At 42.1% G+C, this 25,089-nt stretch overlaps 1 protein-coding gene across 2 annotated transcripts; it reads right to left on the reverse strand.

Annotated features, from left to right (window-relative positions):
• Positions 1-328: 328 nt before the first annotated feature.
• On the reverse strand, positions 329-24,726 carry C9H3orf14 (chromosome 9 C3orf14 homolog). 2 transcript variants are annotated; one of them, XM_036739464.1, is made up of 5 exons: positions 24,576-24,726; positions 19,205-19,298; positions 17,637-17,763; positions 2,731-2,805; positions 329-784 (listed from the first exon to the last, which is right to left on the reverse strand). In XM_036739464.1, exons 1-5 carry the CDS (start codon positions 24,649-24,651, stop codon positions 650-652), a joined length of 507 nt encoding a protein of 168 aa, XP_036595359.1. In that variant the 5' UTR covers positions 24,652-24,726; the 3' UTR covers positions 329-649. The 2 variants fall into 2 exon arrangements, with proteins under 2 accessions (XP_036595359.1, XP_036595358.1); XM_036739463.1 differs by lacking the exon at positions 24,576-24,726 and adding an exon at positions 23,835-24,523.
• Between the last annotated feature and the right edge of the window lie 363 nt (positions 24,727-25,089).

Below are 25,089 nucleotides of genomic sequence, written 5' to 3' on the forward strand. Positions count from 1 at the left end.
ATTAGAAATGAGAAGATCAGTCTTTCCACAGGCCTGTGACCCTGAGCAAGTCACTGACTGGAGTGGCGGCTTCTGTCAGTTATGATAAATGGCCTTCCTCAGGGCTGGGAGGTTCACACCAGATAATCTATTCAGGAACTAAATTATAGAAAGAATTATGCAAATAGAAGGTGCCAGGCAAACCACTCTGTTGTTTTTCTTTTTCATGGCGGGTGGAAAATAGTTAGGAATGGTAATAACCACTGCTCTTTGTCGAAAGGGGTTATGGAAACAAGACAGGTACGAAAAGGACTGAAAAGTATTTTAAAATGAAATAAATGACAGAAGACACATTTTAACCGTTAATTTAATTCCGTTCATCTTTCAAAATTTTCTTTTACATTCCTAAAAGTTTGATGAAATGACAGATTAAAAGTAAAAACAATTCTCATCATTCTATAAAAAGACTGTGATGTATTTCAATCCTGGTTTGACAAAATTTCCAGTAAATTTTAAAACTCTCCCTACTGTCAGACAGGTAACAGAATACATATTAATATATGCCTTTAGATGAACAACTTCCTTTGGATGGATACAATGTCCAGGTAAGTTTTGCTTTCCTGAGCAGGCATTCTGAAGCACAGCCCCAAAAACGACACCTTTCTTGTGGTTATCTCTCTGTGGCGTCTCTGATGTCATTTCCTGCTGGATTTTGATATCTAACACCAATGGGATATTGTGTTCTTCCTAAAAGAAACTGCTCCCACTTGGGGGCCTGTTCTTCTACTGATGCCCAGTAGAGAGTCTGAAAAAACAAAACCCAAAAAGGAAAAAAGCAAAACAAGCAATGGAGCTTGGCTTTTCAAAACAGTCTAAATGTTTATTCCCTTAAATACAGACACACACTCATACATGCATATATATGTGGAATGCGATCTCCCTACAGAACATTTTATGTTAATTTTAGAAAAAAGCTGGCTACTTACTCCTCAATTTTCAAATTTCTCAGCAAAACCACAGAGGTTGGCAGAAATTCAGGTTTTTGATTAAGTTTTGTGGTGTTTTGATACGCCCTCTTGTGGCTAACAGCATGATCTGTTTCGTAGAACTGTGGTACATTTCTTTATTTTCAAACCAGTCAATAAGCATTTATTAAGTGCCTACTATGTGTCAGGCACCGTGATAAAGGTTGGGGATACAAAAAGAATCAAAAACGGTCCCTGCCCTCAGGGAGCTCACAATAAAAATCAAGCACAAAATGGTTTTCCAGTGTGGAAATTTTATACTGGAATTATAAAATGTAAACTACTGCTCTGAAATTCATTTTTAAAGATGTAACATTAGGCAACAACCACAGTTGGTATGTTGTAGCTTAGGATTCAGGTGAATTTTGTAGGGAAAGCAAAGGACCCACTTTTTACCTTTTAGAAAAATACTCGTCATTTCACAAGCAGCATTTTTTTTCCTGTGACTTGAATAATGTAACAATTTCAAAGTCAATCACAAGACTTTCCAAGCAAACACCACTAACCCCAATAAGCCACAATGGCCTTAATACAGGAATAGGGCCGATAAGGTTTTATTGGCAATAATCCCGCATTCCCTGCTTCATCTATAGCAGTTTGTACGGCAATGACAGGTCCACAAGCTTTGCTGGGGTTCTCAGGTTACTGCTATAAGTGGTTAAAAAGAACCAGAACACCACAGAGAACACTTTCTGGGGCATTTTAAGAGTCACACGAATGTCATTCTTAGCTTTGGGAAATAGCTCTTGAGCGGAAATAGCACTGGGGACACACAATGAGACAGTGAGGAAATTTTAATATACAGGGTTTTATAAAAAGTAAAATAACACAGGTCTACACTGGTCCCATGAAACTATGTATGTGGTCTGAGTAACAGCCTGACACATTCATCCTGCTGTGCGAGGCCAACTAAGAAAAAATAACACCTGTGGTCTAGGGTTGGGAGTTTCTTAGCTATTCATGGCTGGATTAACCCGTATTGTGTGTGTGAACACTAGATAAGTAAGATTAAGTTATAGAGTTAAACAAAGAATCAGACATGCCCTTAGCCCATCTATATCATGTAAATCAAAGAGTTGCCTATCTGATGGGACCAAGTTTTCTTCTATGTCCAGGTTCTAGGTTCCTTAACGTCTTAGATGGCATGGGCAGCTGAAGGACAATTTAAGAACACCCAAATATTAGAGCCTGTTTTAGCAGACAGCAAAAGAGTATTAAGACAAAGACCATCTTTCCAAGAGAAAAATAACTTCAATCTCTCCCAAACCCTGAAATCAATTCATTTTCATCATGAACATTTTCGTATATCAAATAATGTATGTTTCTGCCAAACTTCCCCCAATCTGTTCCTGAGCTTCACAGAATATAACACTTAGAAGCCATACTCCATAACAAACATATATTCAGGCCACTTATTAAACTTTCTGTGAAGAGACTGTGAACAGCTATTTTTAAATCCAGCAGAGAGGACACAGATTTCAAGTGAAACGCTCATTATGATTTCTATACCATCACCTTAAGATCCAGTCTCCTATTTTTGTTTAACAAGACTACTTATCTAAATAACATTTCATAAAAAGTAAACAGGATTTTGATAAATAGATTTTTCATTTGATTAAAAATGTTCTTTAAAGGGATAAATCTAGAAAGTATATACACAAATATTTGGATACATAATGAATGACAGCCTAGATGTAGGTGTCTAAAGTTGACCCAAGATTCTTACCTCAAGACTAACCATTTCAGGATGTGACCGTATATGTACCTTCTTTTCAAGTCTCTCTTCTAATGTTCTTATATCCTGTAACAGAAATAAATATTTTAAAGGAGAGTATGGGTACACAAACATATAAATATTTCCTATCTGTACATGATTTGACAAGGCAAATTCTACTTGCACTGTGGCAACAATATGTTGGAGAAATCAGTGTGAGAACCAAATCCTCAAGTCAATCAGGTAAATAGTTACAAGCTTGGGAGCAACACCACACACTTCTGTTCCTTAAATATAAAAGCTACTTCTAAGTGACCATTCAGTCTCTAATGGCCAGCACTCGCTAGGAGTGTTCATACAAATTGGCACAGGTTTTCAGACTTCTTTAAAGCAGAGTGAAGTTCAGACACCATGCAGAGCCTCAGACCACTTTTGAGTCACCTGAGTGCTGTCTGAATGCTCGCTCACTGCTGTCTTGATGCCCTCTGTGACCCAGATGATACAATCGCAGTATCATATGTGAAAAGGACACAATTTCAGGTTTTTATTCATGCCCAGGTGCAGCCAGCTCTGCCCGCACTGCAGAGGCTGGGTGGGTCTGTCAGCCCAGGCATCCATGGGTAGAGGGGATGCAATCTGCAGCAGCGAAGGCAGTAGAAATATCAGCAAAAGTCACAATATCTGAAAAGTTTAAGTATAAGGCCCTTTAGGAAATGATTTATGGATAAAAACTGAAAATGTAAAGAAGAAATTGGTGCCTTTTAGAAATACAATCTTTCGTGTTAGACCCTTCTAGAAACGATTTCTAGATTCAGAGGGCTGCTAGATTTTATCATATTCATGGGCCTCTGTAGCCTAAAAATCTTAAGAAGCAGTATGTGCTCTTCATTTTAAAGAAGATTAAGTAGCTTTCACTCAACTTTAACTTCTGTATGCATAGGGTTTTGTTTTGTTGTTTGTTTTTTTTTTAATTTAATAGAGTCTGAAGCAACTATGATACCTGAACTTTATTTACAATTTGGTAAGGTCTTACCTTGTTAATATTTAGTACTAACATCAAATCTGGAGCTAAAACAAGCTGTTTACCAAACCCCTGAACTCTACTGGTCTTACCTTTTGCTGCCTACTTAAAGGATCAGCACCTGGGCTCTATTTACCTACTACTATGTGAGTCAAAAATAAACAAAACAAAAAAAATCAATCTGTGTCAACTCTTTGAGATTCCTAAGTTGCTAGAAAAAGGGAAAGTTCTCCGATCTATGAACAAATACTGGAGAAATCTAAGTACAGGGCTGTTGGACAGACGGAGAGGGATGGGAAGGGGCGTGGGAGTGGGGTGTGAAGAAGCCAATGCTGAACAGGAGAAAAAAGAGAGCAGATGGCAGCGGCGGCGGGAGCAGGGAATGGGTGTGAAGAGTAAAAGGGAAAAACAGGAAATTCCCTAAAGGGACTTCCCAAAGTTGTACAACCGCTGCTGCACCTGCTGTCTGGAGGAAGGAGATTAAAGAAGAAATAGTTGATTTCGGAATAGAAAGCCTATTAAACAGTTCGCCTGTCCTGTATCTGAAATTGAAAGCTGAAAACTATGGCTGAAAGCTACTGATGCTGTGAAGTCAAATAACAACAGAAATAGAAACCTGACTGGGGCACGCTGAGTATTCATGAGACCTTAGTAAAAAAAATATATCTTATGACTCCAATAAAGCAAAGACTTAATTAGATTCAGAAATAAAAACATATAACTCTGAGAAATCATAAACTGAGTGACATAATTACTCCAAGAATAGTTGTTTAAAGCTACTTATTAAAATGGCATGTTTAATTCAATTCAATCCAAGTCAGTGAACATTTATTAAATGTCTCCCATGTGCAAGACACTAAAATATATATATAATCTAGTGGCAGGGAGACACATGTACACAAAGAACTATAATACAAGTTAGAATATGACAGAATACATACAGCAGAAAAAGACACATAATGGCCTAAGGACTGAGGGGGAGAGGATAACTTCCAATGGGGGCATACGATGGAAGGTGTCGTGAAGAGACTCTAAGTTTCTTGAAGCAGGACCGGTTTGGTTTTTGTTCATATGCCCAGTGCCCGGCACAGAGCAGGGGGCTAAGTGCACTGACTGATCAGAAAGGAGGACACAGGAGCTGAGTTCTGAATGAGGGGAAGGATGTCAAATGGTAGGGATTAGAGGGGGAGGATGGATGCCTCTGTCAAAGGCAGGCAGGTAAGAAGAGCAGGGCGAGACAAGCAATCATGAGTGAGAGTCTGGCTAGAGCAGTATGGAATGATTTGGAAGAGGACAGGCGAGAGTCACATTTTGGACAGTCTTGGGTTGGAAGCCTAAGGAATTTATGTGGCAGATTTCTGCACAAGATAGCAAGAGGATTAGATCTGGATTACTTTAGCAGTAATGTGAAGGACAGATTGGAGAGGTGAGACAATGGAGGCAAGAAGCTATTAAACTGTCACGATAGTTCACACAAGAAGGCAAGGAGATCACTGACAGGAAGAAAGGTTCCAATACACACCAAAATATTTAGAGCAGCACTTTTCATGGTAGCAAAGAACCAGAAACAAGGAAAATGCTTGTTGTTTGGGTAATGGCTAACAAACTGTTGTATATAAACATAAAGGAATATTACACCACCATAACGAACAGCAAATATGATGAATGTAATCTATGGAATGTAATCATGGAAAGACTTCAATGAACTGACACACCATGAAGGAGAACTGGGGGAAATGCTGGTGACATAAAAATAAAATATGTCAATAAAGATATAGACACATAATAAAGATAGACATTAAATAGATATAGAAACCAAAAAGAGTCTCGATGAGAGGTACTAAAAGCCTGAACTAGGGCTGCAATGAAGTAGAAAGGAGGCAAAAAGTGAGAAGCCCTGGAGTGAGTAGGACCCTGGAGCCAGCTAGAAGGGCATTGGTCATTACCAAAGTGGTTGGAGTGGCAGGCCCTTCTTGCCCCCAGCGCTCTTGCTGAATCTTCCTGACGGGCCCCATCACCACTGTGAAGATGCAGCCCTGGGCCCCTACATAGCCATAGCTACTGAAGACTTGGAAAAGAAAGTTTTCACCTCCAAAGTCCTTGGCACTGTTGGACTGTTCAATGTCACAGACATAAGGTTTCGTCACCCAAAAGGGCCCAAAAAATGCACTTCAGCCTTCTATCCCCCTACAGTGAACAGCGTCACTCATCATCCTCACCACCATACCTTACCATCCTGCCTTGCCATGACACCCAAATGACAACTGGGTCTTCTCACCTGGCCTGCTGCTAAACCCTTAAGACCACCCTCCACTGGGACCCTGCCATATGCTTTGCACTGTATCCACTCTACTAGAAATGTGAGGTGCCTCAGGGCTGTCTCACTTTTCCATCCTATTCCCCAGATTTAACACAGTGCTTTGCACATACTAAGAGCTTTAACAAATGCCTTTTCATCCAAGTCTCCGCTAACAATTTCTTTGTTCTGCGTGTCCCAAGGAATCCACTTCTCTTCTCTGGAGGAAAAAACAAGCAAAATAAAAGTTGTTGTACCTTTGCACCACTGCCCGTTCTCTTATCTCATTTTCTCCAAGATAATAATATCCAGCATTTACATAATTCTTTAAAGTTGGCAAAATGCTTTCAAATATTATCTAATCTTATCCTCACAACAACCCTGAGAGGATAGGTGCCATTTTTATGCCTGTTTTACAGGTGAGGAAACTGAGGCAGAGCTCATTAAGTGACTTGCCCAGTCAGAAAATATCTGAGAGTTAATTGAGCCCAAGTCCTTCTGACTTCAGATGCAGCATTCTTTAATCTTTGTCATACCCCCAATATAGCTTTAAAAGAAAAAAAGTGGGGGCAGGTTTGTTGTACTTAGCATTCACTGCAAGTTTCAATTTGTTCTGGACCTTAACTTTGCTGGTACTTTTAGAAGAATGTGCCACTCCTACAGTCATTCTCAATTACGTGCCCTTGCTTCAGTCTTCCACACACCCTTCTATTTGTACTTAAATTTAAACTCAGTTTCTTATTAGTTCATATTACACTGACAAAGTTCTTGATCTCAAGGGGCTTCCATTCCAATGGAAGAGACAACAGATACATAGAGATGTACATAAACTCCACAGGATGAATAAAAGGCAGTTTGAGGAGGAAGTACACCAGTAACTGGGGGAATCATGTCCAAGGCAGAACAGTCTCTGAGCCAAAAAGAGAATGTGTTGCAGGCCCCAAAGACAGCTAATGCAGAGGCCTGGAGATGAGAGACAGAGCGCAGTATGTAAGAGGACCATGAAGCAGGCCGCTATAGGGAATTGTATGTTATGTGAAGGGGAGTCCTACATAAGAAGGCTGGAAGGGGAGGAAGAGGCCAGGCTATGAAAAGACTGAAATGACAAACAATTTCTATTTGATTCTAGGGGTAAAAGAAAATCACTACAGTTTACTGAAAAGAGAGATGACATGGTGAAATCTGAGCTTTAGGAAAATTGCTTTGGAGGCTCTGAGGAAGATGACTGGATCAGGAAGAATTCTGAGGCAAGGAGACTAAGTAGGAGGCTTTTGCACTATACCAGAAGAGAAGTAATAAGGACCTGGAACACGAGGTAGCTATGTGAATGCACAAGAGGAGTCAAGTGAGACAGAGGTGACAACATCTGGTAACTGGATCTGTGGGGTGGTGAGACAGAGGAGGTGAGCATGACACTTGAGCTGTGAAGCTAGGTGACTAGAGGAAAAGGGGGTGATATCCTCCATAGTGACAGGAATTTTAGGAGGAAGGGGGATAATGAGTTTGATTTTTGGACACGTTTCATTTGAAATGCCCATAGAAAATCCATTTCAAAATGTCCAACAGTCAATCTGTGATTTGAGTCAGGAGAGGGATTAGATAAAGCTAGTGGTCATTGGCAGTGAGGTGCTAATTACATCCATGGTATCTAATGTGATCACTAGAATGTACAGAGGGCCCAGGACAGAGCCTTGGGTTACACCTACAATAAGGAGGCATGCTACGGTAAATGAATAAACTAGCAGCAATTGGAAAGATAAAAGAAGAACCAGTGGGGCAGGATCATGAAAACTCAAGAGGGGATCCAAGAGAAGAGGACAATCAACTGAAGAGAAGCCATAAGAGCTGTCCACATCATTTGGTAACTTGTGAGAGGACATTTTCAGTTGCGTTCTATGAAGGCAAAAGCCAGAGTGCACATAGTTTGTTGTTCAGTCATTTCAATCATGTCTGATTCTTGGTAACCCCATCTGGGGTTTTCTTGGCAAAGATACTAGAGTGGTTTATTTACTTCTCCAGCTCATTTTACAGATGAGAAAACTGAGGCAAACAGAGTTAAGTGACTTGCCCAAGGTCACCTAGCTATTAAGTGTGTAAGGTAGGATTTGAATTCAGGTCTTTCTGACTCCAGGCCTGGCGCTCTATCCACTGTGCCTACACCTAGCTAGTTTAGAAGAGAATAGGAAGAGAGGAGGTTAAAGCATGGAGTAGAGAAGATCTTTGTCAAGGAGTGTAGCAAAAAAAATGAAGGAGATACATAGGACAAAAGCTACCAGGAATGGTAAAATCTAGTGAGAGGTTTTGTTTGTTTTTAAGGGACGGCAGAAGTTCCAGCACATTTGCAGACAGCAGAGAAGGAATGAGTAGAGAGGAAGAAACTAAAGACTGGAGGACAGGGATAATAATGGATTGGCTGGAAAAGATGAGAGAGGATGGGATGGGTGATCGTTAAGCACATTTTAAAAAGAAACTATATGCAAAATTTACAGTGAATTCAGTCTCTAATTTTTACCAAATTAAATTTGGGAAGGAGACTACAGAAGTGCATATTATGAATGCAAACACTTACATATCATTCTGTAGCTACAGAGTTAAAAACAGGTTCAGAATACCTAGTTCTGGAGGATGTTGATCAATTATCATGTCAGTTTACACAATGAATTTTCATTTGGTTACTATTCATTGTAATAGGGCAGCTAGGTGGCACAGCAGACAGAGCCCTGCACCTCCTCTTCCTGAGTTCAAATCAAGCCTCAGCCACTGACTGTGTGACCCTGGACAAGTCACTTACTCCTGTTTGCCTCAGTTTCCTCACCTGTAAAATGAACAGGAGAAGGAAATGGCAAACTATTCGTGTATCTTTGCCAAGAAAACCCCAAACGGGGTCACTGAAGAGTCAGAAACAACTGAAAAATGACTTAGCAGCAGCATTCACTGTCACGGGATTGGCGTCTAACAGAGACAACTGCTCCTAGTTTCTTTCTTTGCTCTATTAGTTCATGGCCTTTTGCTAGCACTTAAGAATCAGACAAACACCTCTGCTTAGTGGCCATGGTGCCATGGGTACTTATGTGCTCCTTGCCCCAACACACCGTGGCTCAGGTCTCTTGTTTTCTTTCTCTCTCATAAACTGGCCCTCCTGCAGCTTAAAACAGTCCAGCCAGCCACGCTAAGTACAGAAGAGGAGCAGTTACTCTAGCTATTACAGCTGGCTTTTTTAAAAAGAGAGTTCAGTGAACAGCTGTGCTCATAACTGGCCTTCCTCTAAACCTGGGTTCAGTCAGTGGAAAAAAATCTAGGGGTCATAGCTGCCATCATTGATGCCAGATACTGGTCATTGGTTTATTCATTTGCACGTTATCTGTGCAGTATCTCTTATATCCACCTGCATGGAGCAGGACAGAAATGACCAAGATGCGATTCCTGCCCTCTCATGGTTATAATCTAGGAGGGGAGAGGAGGTATGCACACGAACGAGCAATACAAGATGGTAAGTACCAGATGAGTAATACAGACATTCAAAGAAAGGAGGGGACATTTCAGATTGGGTGTTCATCTTGAAGTTGGCATTTAAACTGGATTTTCAAGATCACAAAGGAAGAAAAGCGACTATAAAATCAGTAGAGAAGAGAAAGGGAAGCAGTGTGTGTGTAGGTCTGGAGCACAGGAGCTGGTTTCAATCCTGACTCTGATGTCTACTACCTGGGTGACCGTAGTGACTTAATCTCTTTCAGTTTCCTCACCTGTACAGTGAGGGAATCGGCTAAGATGACCTCTAAGCTCCTGTCCAGGAGTAAATGCATGATGAGGGGAGATGAAAGGAGGTCAGAGTAATTAACATTTACCCAGAACTTTAAAATGGACAAAATGAAAAAAAAAAAATGTACAAAATGCTTTGTATACATGTTCTCATTCCAGCAGCGCAGAAACCCTGTGACATAGGTAGTATAGGTACTGTTATTCCCATTATAGAGATGAAGAAACTGAGGCCCTGATTAAATGATCTTCCATGACCACACAGCTGCTAACTGTCAGAGGTGACTCAGGTCTTCCTGGCCCCAAATCCAGTCCCCCTCTTCAGTAGGTAGGTCATGCCTTCTGTCATGAGGGAGAAGGAGAGCTGAGGAGAGGAGTACAAAGAAAATGAAGGGACATCCAATGCACTTATATTTTATTTCTTAATTATTACTATATATACTTTTTCTTCCCCACTAAATAGTAAGCCTCTTAGAGTGGACATTTAATTTTATTTGGTTGACTGACTGCATGGAGTTGGGGCCCAAATTCTGCAGGCTTAGCTAAGGGATTATAATTTTATTCTAAAAATCCTCGATGGCAAGCCATTAAAAAATATGAAGCAAAAGTGACATTAAAACATTGTTTTAGGGATTATTCTGACACACTTAAACAGGATAATTGGAGTAAAGAGATCTGGGACATAAGGAAATCAGGGAGGCAGCTCTGAGCTGGACCTCACACAGGCCAGTCTCTTGGTAGTTTAGGTTTGACATCAGAACAAAGTAAGACATTCAGAGATCATTCAACAGTTAACAAAAAGAGACTGACTTAGCCACAGCAGCACAAGAACAGTCAGCAAGGATGGACATTGAGGACACTTCAAGTTAATTCAGTAAATGAAACTCCTTTGTCTGTATAGTCCATTGTGATCTATCAACCAAGCCTCAGAGACAGATCCTAGAACTCCTCGAGGCCACCTTGTCTTGGGCGCTGTCTGAGCCTGTTGCCAACCAAGTCTAGAAGATGGTATCAATAACTTTTAAGAAAAAATAATCCTACCTTGCATTAGGGGACATGTTAAAATATTGCTCCTATCAATTCCATAAGATTCATGATGGAAAATGCTATCTGCATCCAGAGAAAGAACTGATGGAGTCCGAATGCAAATCCAGACATACTATTTTCACTTTATTTTTTTTGTGTTTTTTCCTGTTTGCAAACTGTAAGTTTTTTGCAAAATGTTTCTTCTTTCACAACATGACTAATATGGAAATTCGTTTTACATGACTGTACATGTATAAACTGTATCAGATTGCTTGCCATCTTGGGGAGGGGAGAGGTAAGAGAGGAGGGAGAAAATTTGGAACTCAAAATTTTTTTAAAAATTAATGTTAAAAGTTGTCTTTCAATGTCCATTATCACCACTGCTATTCAATAATGTACTAGAAATGTTAGCTTTATCAATAAGAGACGAAAAAGAAATTGAAGGAATTAGAATAGCCAAGGAAGAAACAAAGCTCTCTCTCTTTGCAGATGATATGATGGTATACTTAGAGAATCCTAGAGAATCAACTAAAAAACTACTTGAAATAATTAACAACTTTAATAAAGTTGCAGGATATAAAATAAGCCCACATAAATCATCGGCATTTCTCTATATTACTAACAAAGCCCAACAGTACGACACAGAAAGAGAAATTCCATTTAAAGTAACTGTAGACAATAGAAAATATTTGGGAGTCTACTTGCCAAGACAAACCTAAGAATTGTATGAACACAATTACAAAATACTTTTCACACAAATAAAATCAGATCTAAATGAATGGAAAAACATCAGTTGCTCACAGGTGGGCCGAGCTAATATAATAAAATGACAATTCCACCTAAATTAATTTACTTATTTAGTGCCACACCAATCAAAATACCAAAAATTATTTTATAGAACTAGAAAAAATGATAAGAAAATTCATTTAGAAGAACAAAAGGCCCAAAATATCAAGGGAATTAATGAAAAGAAATAGAAGGGAAGGTAGCCTAGATGTACCAGATCTAAAATTGTATTATAAAGCAGCAATCATCAAAACTACTTAGTACTAGCTAAGAAACAGAGTGGTGATCAGTGGAATAGGTTAGGTACACAAGATACACTAATCAGTGACTATAGTAATTTACTTTTTGATAAACCCAAAGGCTCCAGCTTCTGGAATAAGAACTCACTATTTGACAAAAACTGGTGAGAAAACTGGAAAATAGTATGGCACAAAGTAGGCACAGGCCAATATCTTATACTGCATACCAAAACAAAAGTCAAATTGGGTACACAATTTAGACATAAAGGGTGACACTATAAACAAATTAGGAAAGCAAGGAATAGTTTACCTGTCAGATTTATGGAGAACAGAAGAATTTATGACCAAACAAAGAGAGAGAACTATGAAATGCAAAATGGATAATTTTGATTACATTAAATTAAAAAGTTTTTGTACAAACAAAGCCAATGCAACCAAGATTAGAAGAGAAGCAGAAAGCTGAGAAACAATTTTTACAGCTAGTATCTCTGATATTTCCAAAATACATAGAAAATTGAGTCAAATTTATAAGAATACAATTCATTCCCTAATTGATAAATGGTCAAAGGATATGAATAGGCAGTTTTCAGATGAAGAAATTAAAGCTATCTATAGTCATATGAAAAAAATGCTCTAAATCACTATTGATTAGAGAAATGCAAATTAAAACAACCTGAGGTACCACATCACACCCATCAGATTGGCTAACATGACAAAACAGGAAAAGGATAAATGTTGGAGAAGATGTGGGAAAACTGGAACACCAATGCATTGTTGGTGGAATTGTGAACGGACTGAACCATTCTGTAAAGCAATTTGAAACTATGCCTAAAGGGCTATAAAACTATGCATACCCTTTAAGCCAGCAATACCACCTCTAGATCTATATTTCACAGGGATCACTAAAATGGGGAAATGACCCACATGTACAAAAATATTTATAGCGCAGCTCTTTTTGTTGTGGCCAAGAATTGGAAATTGAGGAGATGCCTATCAATTGAGGAATGGCTGAACAGGTTGTGATATATGAATGTAATGGAATAAGAAGTTCAACAAGAAGTGATGAGCAGGCAAATTTCAGAAAAACCTGGAAAGACTTGCATGAACTGATGCTGAGTGAAGTGAGCAGAACCAGGAAAACACTGTACACAGTGACAGCAACATTGTTCTATAACCGACTTTGATAGACTTAGCTCTTCTCAGCAATGCAATGCTCTAAGACAATTCAAAAAGACTTATGATGGAAAAAGCTATCCACATCCAGAGAAAGAACTATAGAGTCTGAATACAGATCGAGGCACACTATTTTTCCTTTTCTTTCTCATGGTTTTTCCTTTGGTTCTAATTCTTCTTTACAACATGACTAATGTGGAAATATATGTTTAATATGATTGTACATGTATAGACTATATCAGATTGCATGCCATCTTGGGGAGGGGGGAAGGGAAGAAGGTGGAAAAATTTAAAACTCAAAATCTTAGAAAAAATAAAATACTATTTGAAAAATATTGCTCCTACCACAGAAGGGAAGGAGCATTTGAAAGAAAAGTTGTAAAGAATAAGACATAATTGAAAGATTCACAGAAAGTCAAAGGTAAGAAGAGCATCTGGATGGCTCCTGATCTGCATTGGATAAGTTCCCAAACCCAGTATGTACAATCAACCTGGTAGCACCTAGGGTTGAGAGGATTTGAGGGAGCCTAAAACCACCATCTCTGCTCAAGTCCTATCCTGATACCTCACCACAGCATGAAGTAACCCTGGCTTCTGGAAAGTCATACCAGAGAAACATGAACTTCAGCAGGTCCTATACTGAGCTGGAAAGGTTTCCAGAAAGAGATGATCACTACGTAGAAACTGTCTGAGGACCAAACTAGTTCACTTCTGAGAGGTCTACCATAAGCTTGACTTCTATCTACCAGGAGTTGTGAGCTGCACGAGAGGAGGGAGTCTCTTCAATAATGAAAACATAGGTCCTTGAAATATTTACAATACCCTGTCTTTATTTTTAATTACTTCATGTCTTTATATCTGCATGTTGCCTCCTCTTACAGCATGTAAGCTCCTTCAAAGCAGACCACTTTTTTTTTTGCTTTTATGTCCCCAGTGCCTAACACAATGCTCGGTACATAGCAGGCAATTTGTAAGTGGGTCAGGGTGGTCACTGATAAAGATTGATAGGTCTACAATATAAATACAAAGGATGTAAAATGTGTCTTTGGTGTCCTTGTCCTTCTGTAGAACCTTCTGATATCCACTTGAAACAGGCACACCCCACACACACATTGAAGAAGTATCCCAACTTAAGGGTCAAGCCCAAACCTCCCTTCGAGTGGCCTTTCTCTTTTCTCTCATTATTAGCACTGAAAGGCTGCCAAATATAATGGAGGGTGGGTCAAACTTGGAGTCAGAAGACCTGTGTACGATTTCTGCCTTTTAACACAGACAAGTGGAATGACCGTGGGCTTCCTGAAGCCTCAATGAAGCAACTCTACGTGGGCTGCCATACGCCTCAGTGAAAGGAGTTCCCACACCAACTTGATGAGACTTACACCAGAGGTAGTATTATTCCCATTTTAGAGAGGAGGAAATCAAGGCTTATAGTATAATAAAAATAAAAATGCACTGTGAGGCCCTAGGTAAATAAGCCATCTATCTGGGCCTTAACTGCTCATCTGCAAAAAGAATAAGTCGGAAAAAATTACCTCCAAGATCCCTTTCAGCTTTAAAATTCTGTGAATCTCTGAAAAGACTCAATTTTACTTGTATAACTGAGAAAGCTCAATTTAAGATAAGCCTGGTGGACAATTCTTTTTTGTTTGTTTGTTTGTTTCCTCCATCCTAACTCCCTTATTTTGAAGTCCAATTTCAGTCGCTACATTGCTTTACCAATGGGAACACTTTCATAAGAGGTGACTGATGATCTGTGCTGGGGATACAACCGCATGATCACAGAATCATATACAATCATTATGTCTCATTACTATTTCTTTTGAAATGAGAAAAAGAAACTGAAGGAATTAGAATAGGAAAAAAAATTAAAAAAAAAATATTTCTTTTGAAATGGACCACTGCAGAGGCAAACAGACCACTCTTTTGAACCACTACCATCCCATCCTCAGTCCTAGCCTCTCCCTCTACTGTATCATCTGTATTCTAAGAATGCAGTCGTGTCTTAGAAAACTTACTGACTTCCAGTCTCTCCACCCTCCAATTCATCTTTCATCCAGATGCTAGAAGAAAGTTCATCAAACTTTTAGTCACCAGAGCACATTCCTCCTGCCATCCAGCCACCCACCAGGATACCAGCATCTCTCACTTTGACACCTTTCACGGTACACTCGATCAAATGAGGTAACACTTGTAAGGCACTTAGCACAGTGCCTGACTTACTGGAGGGGCTTAATAAATGCTTACTCCATTCCATTCTATGCTAAGCACCATACACACACCCATCCTCCTTTTCCCTAACCTTGCCACCGGCTTTCCACTTCTTGCCCTGGGAACATTAATCAAATTAATAGTGCTCAACTACCACAGCAAAATTCCTGGGCGGTCTCATGTTGTTGCAGCTTTCTGAAATGAGTTCATGCTACCAGCCTTTCCATAGTATCATAACCTCACCTAAGAGGAAATGATATTAAAGAACTCTGGATTAGAATCACAGCTCTGGAGTTCCAACCTCCCTCTCTGTGAGTGGCACACCCCCATCAGAAGTAGGCTCTTAGAGGGGAGGGCTATCCCAGGCTCTGTATCCTAAGGGCCTGGAGGAGTATCCAGCACAGAGCAGGTACTTCATAAGGGCTTGATGTTTGTGGCCTGCTTTAAAACTCTGAACAGGTTATTAATACTCCAGTATTATGTCTCAAATAGCTCTGCCTGGTTTTGAGGCCACACAAACCAGAATCTGGTCTCGTTCTATGTGTATAATCACATTCCTCATGGCTCCCTAAGATGAGAAGCCAGTGTGGCCTCCGGGGCCCAGCACTGAGCTACAAAGAGGCCTCAGCCCTCACTCTGTAGCTTCCTAGCAGTCAGACTCTGGTCTAGGGTACAACGTCCTCATCTGTAAAAGAGGGAGTTGAAACCAACAGTCTCTCCAGTCCATCCCTTTTAGCTCTTTAAAATGCAGTAACAACACACATTAAAGCAGCACTCCAAAAGTTGCAGGGCACTTAATGGACATCATCTTCCTTGAGTCTCACGACAGCTCTGGAAAGGGCACACAGTACGCCAATGTGATGTAATTCCCCATAATTCCCCATGGTGCCAATGAGGAATCTGGTTCAGAAGCATTTAGTGGCTTGGCCACAGCCACACAGAGACTCTCTGTCTGAGGCAGAATTTAAACCCAGGGCTTACCAACTCCAGCTCTGCACACCCATCAGTCACTGTTCTGCCCCATACTCTCTGTGCTTGGTCTTTATTTGTGCTCCAGCCCTGGGCCATCACTCCCCCTCCTCGGCCAATCTAATCCCTGCTCTTCTGCCAACCAAAATCCAGCCAAGGAGCTTCACGGCTGCTTCCTCCAAGGAGCTCTCTCTGACTACAGGAGCTCTTTACTCCAGGATCCCACCACACACAATTCACTACCTACTTACACATGGTCTTAAACTGTTCACTGTTTTGTGTCTGATTCTAAGGTGTTTATTCTTAGACAGTGCTTGTTTCCCCACTGTGTTGAGCAAATAGGACACATTCAATAAATGCTTGCTGACTAATAAGAGACGCTGGAATAAACTGAGTCCACTTGAAGATTAAATACCACTTTGGCAGGCTGCTACTAGTGGCTAGAAGACAAGCCTGCCAATTTGGGGAAGTTTTTTTTTTTTTCCTTTTTGACATTTCATGACAGAAATTCAGATTATCATATATTTTCTGTTTTAAAAAAAACAGTGCAAACATCATTGGCAAGGAAGACATATGGTAAGATGCTTTAGTAGCACTGTGGTTGTGACTCTCAGATTGTTGTGGCCCAAACCACCAGAAGCTGAAAAGCTAATTGACTTATAAGGGAAAGAGAAGACGGAGACATTGGGGACTTTCAATCATCTCTGAAAATGCTGAAAAATACAAAACTGAAAGCTTCACTTTATAACCAAAAAGATGAACGTTGCCTGACAAATGTGACCATCATGGAATCTTCTGAGAAGGAGGATTTGAAAATAGGAAACTGGGATGGAGAGCAAAGCTCACGGTTAATTATGGAGAAAGGGACTCTTTGTGGAAAACAAAGCTGAAGGTTTCACGGATGTGATTTTCCTCCACTTAGTGGATTGGAAGATGAAGCAAGCAGACTCCTGGATGAATGCCGACTCAAGCCACCTTCAAAGTCACTGAAAATCTGTCTCCTCCAACATGAATTCTACCAGTTGGGGAGGTTTCTAAGTGGGGCATAATACAATATATTTACTTTTATGAAAGAGAACTTGAATCAGATGTCATTACTACTCTGTAACAAGAGTTGTAAACATAGGACATGGTCTGAAATTTTACCTCATGCATAAAACTGATTTTGATTTCATTCACCACACAGAGAATGATTTTAAATAATTTCCTTATACTTCAGTTTTCTTATCACAGTGGATAAAAAAAATACTTCTGCTTACCTGACTCAAAATTAATGAAAATTAATTGTAATTAATTTGTAAAAAGCTGCCATTTTCTCAGCAAAAATTAATTTTAAAAATTCAAATTATTTAATTCACTTAAAACTGTAATATTCCCAACCACACAAAGAGAAGTTTCAGAAAATTTACAAACCAACTACACCTATGTCATGTGAGTAACTTACGTTTAAAAGGTTCTGATTCCTTTTATAAGCCAGCTTAGCTGCTTTTATGTGAGATGCCTTTTTTTCGGTCTTCTGGCCACCATGATCATTCTCCATTTCTTCAAGTAACAGTAATCTTTGTGCTAGTCTAAAAAATAAATAAGATAAACACAGGTAGATAAGCACATGAAATAAGTGCAGTAACACCTTTTCTTTCATTGTCTTCCCAATTCATTAAGAAATCTTTTAATTACTCTTCATTTAAGACTCCTATGATGTTGTAAGCCAATGACTATGTGAACTAATGTGAGAGTAAACACAGGAAGTATGAGGCATGAAGTGTCATCTCCTTAGGTGACCAGGTTCCAATGTGACTTTTTGGGGTCAATCTGGGGAAATTGCTTTTATTTTCAATATTGTATTCCTTATATGTAATCTATGTACAAGACTGTGTTTTCCCACTCCCTCCTTTCTCCTGTGCAATTATTTTGGAGTTTTAAGGACATGTTTTAATTTGGGGTGAAAATATATACTGTAATACATATCTTTATGTACACATACATACTTATATATACCTCAACACACACATACATAACATTGATTTTTAACTTGCTATATGAAACCTTCTGTTTAACACTTCAGTACCCCCTGAATCTGATGTTACACATTTAGAATTGTGCTAAACTTCCATATGTTTGAAAAAGCAATAAAAACATTTTTCTCCTTTTTCTCAGAGAAAGATGATGGTACAGGATATATATGTATGTATGTATATGTGAGTATACGTATACGTACACACAACTAAGATACAGAAGAAAAACTTTAAAAGTAGGGTCATGAAAATTAGGCAGAGACAAAACACTTTCTAAACCGTATGTAAATATCGCACATATGTATGAACATTTCTCACTGGCAATATATTATTTCAGAAGTAATTATTCAATCTTCTAATGTCATTAATAGTAACCAAGTCATGTTACCAGTACTTAGAAGACGATAGAAACTCATGACTAGGATGATATGGAACTGAAAGAGTAAAGAATTTCCAAAATCTGTGACCATAATGTTTGATTAGAAAGCTCTCTGGATTAGCATAAGAATCCAGACCTTTACAGAATACGGCTCACTCACAATAGTGTACATGAAAGCAGTGCTTTAAGGTTTATAAAGCACTTTATAAGAAACAGCTCATTGAAGACCCACAACAACACACAGGCAGAGGAGAGAAGGCATTCTTAACTCAATTTCACAGGCGCAGAAGCTAAGGGTCAAAATGGTTAGGGGACGTTCCCGTGGTCACAACAGAGGCAGGATGGGAGTCTGACTTCAGGCCTAGCAGTCTATCCACTAGGGCTCTGGCAGGAAAAAAAAAAATGGGGAACATGATCTAAAGTAAATGACATGAATGTAATTTGTTTTTTAATCTCTTACTTTCAAGAGCCCATGATATGTACTTACTCTCACTCTGTTAACTCTAGTATAAGAAAGAGCAGGATTGAACACTTTCTATCATATAAAATCTCCTCGTGCATACTAATTAAATAAAACTAATACAATTTATATATTCAAAGTGTCCTTAAAATTCTTACATTTCTTCATGTTTTTTAGTAAGTCCAACTTCTTTGGCAAAATAGGCCATCCCCTTTCCTTTGGCCAGCCCTCCTTGATGTTGGTGAAAGCTTTCTGTTACAGTTAAAAGACAAAAACAAAACCAACAGCAGCAGTGCAAAATTACTTCTCTGAAGCTACAACAGGTAGTAAGCTCAGAAGCAGCGGACACCTGGAATACTGCCAATGTACATGTTCTTTCAGAATAGAGATCACACTGTACGAAACAAGTACAGACATCATGAAGTGTGTCAGCTTCCCAGAAGGTGCTCATACTGATGGAAGAAATCTTTCCTGTGTGGTTCCCACTCTCCTCCATTAAAAAAAAATCACCTACTTTGTTTAAATTGAATGTGCTCCCCTTAGAAAAATATAGAAAATGTTTAAAGATGAGACCATGGTGAGTATGATAAACTTAAATTTTATGTCTAAATCCCTAGTCTTTTTCTTTTAAGAGGAGACAGATGCCAAGATACCATTGTCTCTTTTTCAAATAGGAAAATACTATTCAGGTGAATAGCATACTATGTCCCAAACAGAGTAAATGGGAAACTCTGTCCTTTGTTAGGATGGAGAGGTTCCCTGCACCAACACCTGGGATGCTTATATTCGTCTTTGAGAAGGAATATAACAAAGAAGTTGACTCTGTTGATAGGAGGCCTACTTGCCTATCACGCAAACTAGTACTGGCAAACTAGCCAAACACTGGCATGTCTGTGGGCAGAATGTCAGAAAGGCGCTGACCCTGGGCAATCACGTAACCTCTCCGGGCCCGCTGCCTCTTATACAGTAGTGCAAAGTCAGGTCACCCATCACCTGTGCAAACCTGTACTGAAAGCCAACACAGTATCGTGGACAACGTACTCAATGTGGAGTCAGAAGGATGTGGCTTTAAATCATACCTTTGACAGGCACTAGCTTTGTGGGCCTTTTTGGAGCCTGTTTCCTCAAGTGTAAAATGGGGCTGATACCTGTGTACCCAACTCAAGGGGTGACTGCAAGGCTCAAGCGAAATAAATAATGGATGTAAAAGAATGTCTTCATGTGCATAAAGTACTTTGCAAACCCTAAGTCAATATATAAGGGAGGTATTCCTAGAATGACTGTAACTTTGGTAAGCCCACCTGCCAACCTTAGCAGTTCCCTCACCTGTAAAATGAAGGGATCTGGGGAGAGTGTCGAAGGCCTTTTCCAGCTCTGAATTCTGGGAACCGAAATGCTTCCAGTGACCTCAATCAGGCACCTCCACAACCCGCTATGGCTAGAGAAAGAAGGTGCTAACAGAAGGAAATGTCTGTCATGGAATTCCTTCACAGAAAAATACACTGCCTTCATTAACTTAAAGGAAAACTAGATCAAACCAGAAAACTTACCTACCCCCCTTCACTTGGGCTGGTATAGACCTTAGCCTGGCACATAGAAATTTCATTTACTACAAAACAGGAATGATTAAAGGTAGTTTAGAGTCTGGGCAGGCCAATTACCAGCCTCCAAGGTCACTTTTCCAAGTGGCACACTGGTTCAAGGCAAGGCCAGAAAGAAAACTGTGCCCTTTCCTCCCTTCCCCCAACCCTCCTGAGACCTGGAATAAAAACAATAGCAGCAGCTAATATTTAAAGAGTGCCTCCTATGACCAGGCACTGAGCTAAGCCCTTTACAATTACTATCCCATTTGACCCATGACAGGTGCTGTTATTATCCTTATCTTATAGATGAGGAGACTGAGGCAAACAGTGACTGGCCCAAGACCACACAGCCAGTTAAGTGTCCACAGCTGGATTTGAACTCAGGTTTTCCTGACTCCAGGCCCAGCCTTCTATGCACTGAGCCACCCAGAGGGCGTGCGGAGCTGGCCCCCAAATCATGCCGATGAAGTGCCAGAGCCAGAACTGAAGTTGGGTCCTCCCTCCTGCTGCAGGGCTCTCTCCACTGTACCATGTTTCCCTAGCAGATGATTCTCAAAAATTCCTCTAGCCAAAGAAGCAGCCCGTCGTGGCCACTGCACCCTGAATTCTCATGGGCTGCTGTTCCTACACGGTAACAGTGTGGACAGTGGAGATGAGAGGCCCTCCGAGGTCCCTTCAGCTCTGACTCCGTGGCCCTGCGACCCCCCCCCCCCATGGTGCGCCAGCAGTGCTGCCCCAGGGAGCCTCTGAACAACTCCTGACAGGCAGCAGGTTGGCCCTGGAGTCAGGGGGATGGGTCCAAATCCAGCCCAGGCCCAGAGCAGCTGTCTGAGCTAGGCAGTTAGTTCTCCAAAGCTACACCAAGAGGGGAACCAGAGACTCTTGCTCCAGAACTGGAAGGGACCTCAGAGATGGAGGAGGAAACTAAGGCCCAGGGACATAAAGGGACTTGCCTGATGAGATCTGAACCCAGGTCTGGGAGCTGCCTACACTGATAAAGTTATAGGATCCCTGCTTCAGGGATCTAATGACCCCACTAGAACACCCTCACTTTGCACATGAGGAAACTGGGGCCCAGAAAGGCTGTGACTTGTTCAGGGTCACAAAGTCAGCAAATGTCTGAGGCAGGATTCAAACCTGGGCCTAACTCTCTCTGTCACACAAGGAAGCCTCTCAGAAGCAGGTCCAGAGCTAAGTGACCTGCCATCAGTCCTGTGGGTAACAAGGGACACCAGGCAGAATCTGAAGCAGTTTTTCTGACTCCAATCCAAGTCTTTCTACTAAACCAAAAGATGAAGATGTCAGTTTAAAAGGAATAAGGACAGGGACTAGACCCGAGATTTCAAGGATACAGGAACACCACGGTGAGGAAATCCCTCAGTAAACACAGACCAGCACCTATTCAAAAATTTTCAGTCTTAGAGAAGGTTTGTTTGTATTTTTTAACCTTTTCTTGTGTCATGGATGCCTTTGGGCAGTCTGGTGAAACCTAAGCTCAGAACGCTTTTAAATGCATAAAATAAAATATGTAAGATTACAAAGAAAACTAGTTATATTGAAGTACAGTTGTCAAAATGCCAAAAACAAAAGACAAGTTCACAGAGGCCAGGTTAACTCTGGGGGTGGGGGGGGGGGCAGCTAGGTGGTGCAGTGAGTAGAGCACCACCCCTGGAGTCAGGAGGACCTGAGTTCAAATCCAAACTCAGACACTTGACACATGTACTAGCTGTGTGACCTTGGGCAAGTCACTTAACCCCAAATGCCCTGCCAAAAAAATAACAAAAAAAAAGAAAGAAAAAAAAAGGAAGAAATCCTCTCTGGGAAGGCTGCTTGGAATGCCCGGGTCTTGCCAGGGTCACATGGCCAGTATGTATGTAAAAGAGGCAGGATTTGAAACCAGGTCTTTCTGTCTTCAAGCGCAATTCTCTATGCATTAGAAACAAACAAAAATCACCAGAAATAACGATAAGGTTTGGGTTCAAATGCCTTAAACACAAGGTAGGTGACCACGGAAAGGTAACTGTCTGCATCTCGGAGCCAGTGTGTTCACATCAGTAGGGTTGTTATGGGGTGGAAAATGAGAAGATAATTTGATCAGCACACATTCACGATCAGATGCAATGCCAGGTCCTGGGGACAAAGACTAAAATGAAACAGTTCCTGCCCTCACCTTAAAAGGGTGAGATAGATAGGGGGCGCAGGACTTGGCATCAGGGAAATCTGGCTTCCAATCCCACCTCGGACTTTACTGCCTGTGGGACCCTGGGTAAATCCCTTGCCCTCCCTGTACCTCAGTTCCCTCATTTGCACAATGAGGTTGGCCTCGAAGGCCACTTTCAGCTCCATATTGATGGTCTTGGGACATACTGGGTGTGCAAGTTTAGGCAAGGGTCATCTCCACCTCTATCATTCACAATCCCACTCAGCTCAGCAGTTTAACCTTAAAGCCCTCCTCTCCCCACCCTCACCCAATATTTCATTGAAAAATGCAAGAGCTCCCACTTCTCTCATCCTCACCTCCCACCGCCTTCCCCAATACCTTCTCCTCCCCCTACCCAAGCGAGGCCACTCCGGTTCATTTTCTCCAGCAGACTGCCTCCTCTGTCTTCCCCACTCTCCTTGAGAAGGCCACCCAGAAAGGGTGCCTCCACTTCCTACCATCTCTCTCTTAATTCTCTATCCCCTGGCTTCCAACCCCATCATTCAATTGAAATGCTTTCCCTATAGTTAACAAGGATATCTCCATCTCTCTCTTAGAGGCAATTAAGTGATTTACTCAGGCTCACGCAGCTAACAGGTGTCTGAGGCCACATTTGAACTAGATCCTCCTTACTGGAGAGCTGGAGCTCTATCCACTGTGCCACCTAGCTGCCTTTCCTCAAGCCTCATCCTTCCTGTCCTTTGCAGCCTCTAACGCGGTCCATCCCCGTCCTCTTGATCCTCTGCTCTGTCTAGCATTTTGTGACATCGCTCTCTCCTGGTTCCCCTCCGACTCCTTCCGGGTCTCTGTGGCTCAATGTTCGGTTACACGCACTAACCATGAGTGTCCCTCAAGGTTATTTCTGGACCATCTTCTTCTAGATTACTTCACTTACTGATATCAGCCCCCAGACGATCAACTAACATCTCTACTACGCTGATGATTCAGATTCATCGGGTCCTAACGCCTCTCCTAAACCACAGTTTTAAGTCTCTACATATTTGCCTGTCCGCCGTCCATAGCTGAAAGTCTCATGGACACCTAGAAGGTAATTACGTCCAGAACTGAAGTCACTGCCTTCCTCCCATTTTCCGACCTTTCCTATTACCGCAGAGGGCACCACCATGCCCCCCAGTGCCTGGGCTCACAAGCTGGGCATCACCCCGGCCTCCTCACTCTCTCTCACTCCCCCCGCGTCCAATAAGGTGCTCGGGGCTGTCAAGTTCACCTCCGCCCCTCCGCCGCCCGGGGCAGGCCCCCTCACTTCGCATGTGGACTAGGGCAATGGCTGCTGGGAGTGGGGAGGGGCTGCCTGCCTCGCCCCCTCCCCTCCATCACCTCCAAGCCCCCACACTCCACGAAAGCCCCAGGCTCCCTAGACAGCCTGTGTCTGGCTCTCCCAGCCCGTTCTACGCTGACCCTGAGCTGTCTCCACGGACGCCTGGAATTCTCTCGCTCCTCCCAGGACTGGAAGCCCCCTGAGGGCAGGGACTGCGGTCCGGCCCTTTTGGCCTTCCTAGCGCTTAGCACGGTGCTTGGCACACAGTAGGCGCGCAGTAAACGAGGGCTTCGCAACTGTGCCTCGGTTTCCTCGTCTGTAGAATCGGGGCCTGGGCTCCACGGCCCCTCCCCGCCCTCGGCAGTGGACACTGCGGACAGAACGAAGCAAAGACCGGACAGACGCGAGGCGCGGGGATCCCGGGAGAGGCTGTGAGCCGTCCCAGGTGTCCCCCAGCGCCGCCCTACCTCGGCGGGCCCTCCTTCGGGCCTCTGCCGGCGGCTGCGGAGCCGGGGCCGAGGGCCCCTCCAACGGCTCCAGCATCCCCCAGAGCCCCAGCGGGAGCCGGACCGGCCTTCCTCTCGAGGATGCGTGACGCCCCCGCCTGCGCCTGCGCACACGCACACGCGCGTAATGGCGTCATGGCGTCTACCACGCCCCCGCGCCGCACGTCGGTACAAAAAGAGGGCGCGCATCGCCGGAGCGGGACTGGCGGCAGAGGCGGCCGCAGGGGGCGCTGTGGGGCGCTCTCGGAGTGAGGTCCGTGAAGCGAGGCCGGAGGGTGCTGACTTCACTGCTTTTTACAGGTGAAGAAACCGAGGCAAAGACGTGCTAGATTAATGAGCTGTGGCCCCAGAACCAGCACTTGGGTCTGACCGTGTCACACACACCCCACCCCCATTCGGTCGCTCGCAGTGGCTCCCGTCACCTAGAGGATCTGATAGAAAGTGCCCCGCCCCTCTTGGCCTTCTGAGCCTGTGA

This window comes from Trichosurus vulpecula, chromosome 9 (assembly GCF_011100635.1).
Source record: "Trichosurus vulpecula isolate mTriVul1 chromosome 9, mTriVul1.pri, whole genome shotgun sequence".
Classification (NCBI taxonomy): Eukaryota; Metazoa; Chordata; class Mammalia; order Diprotodontia; family Phalangeridae; genus Trichosurus; species Trichosurus vulpecula.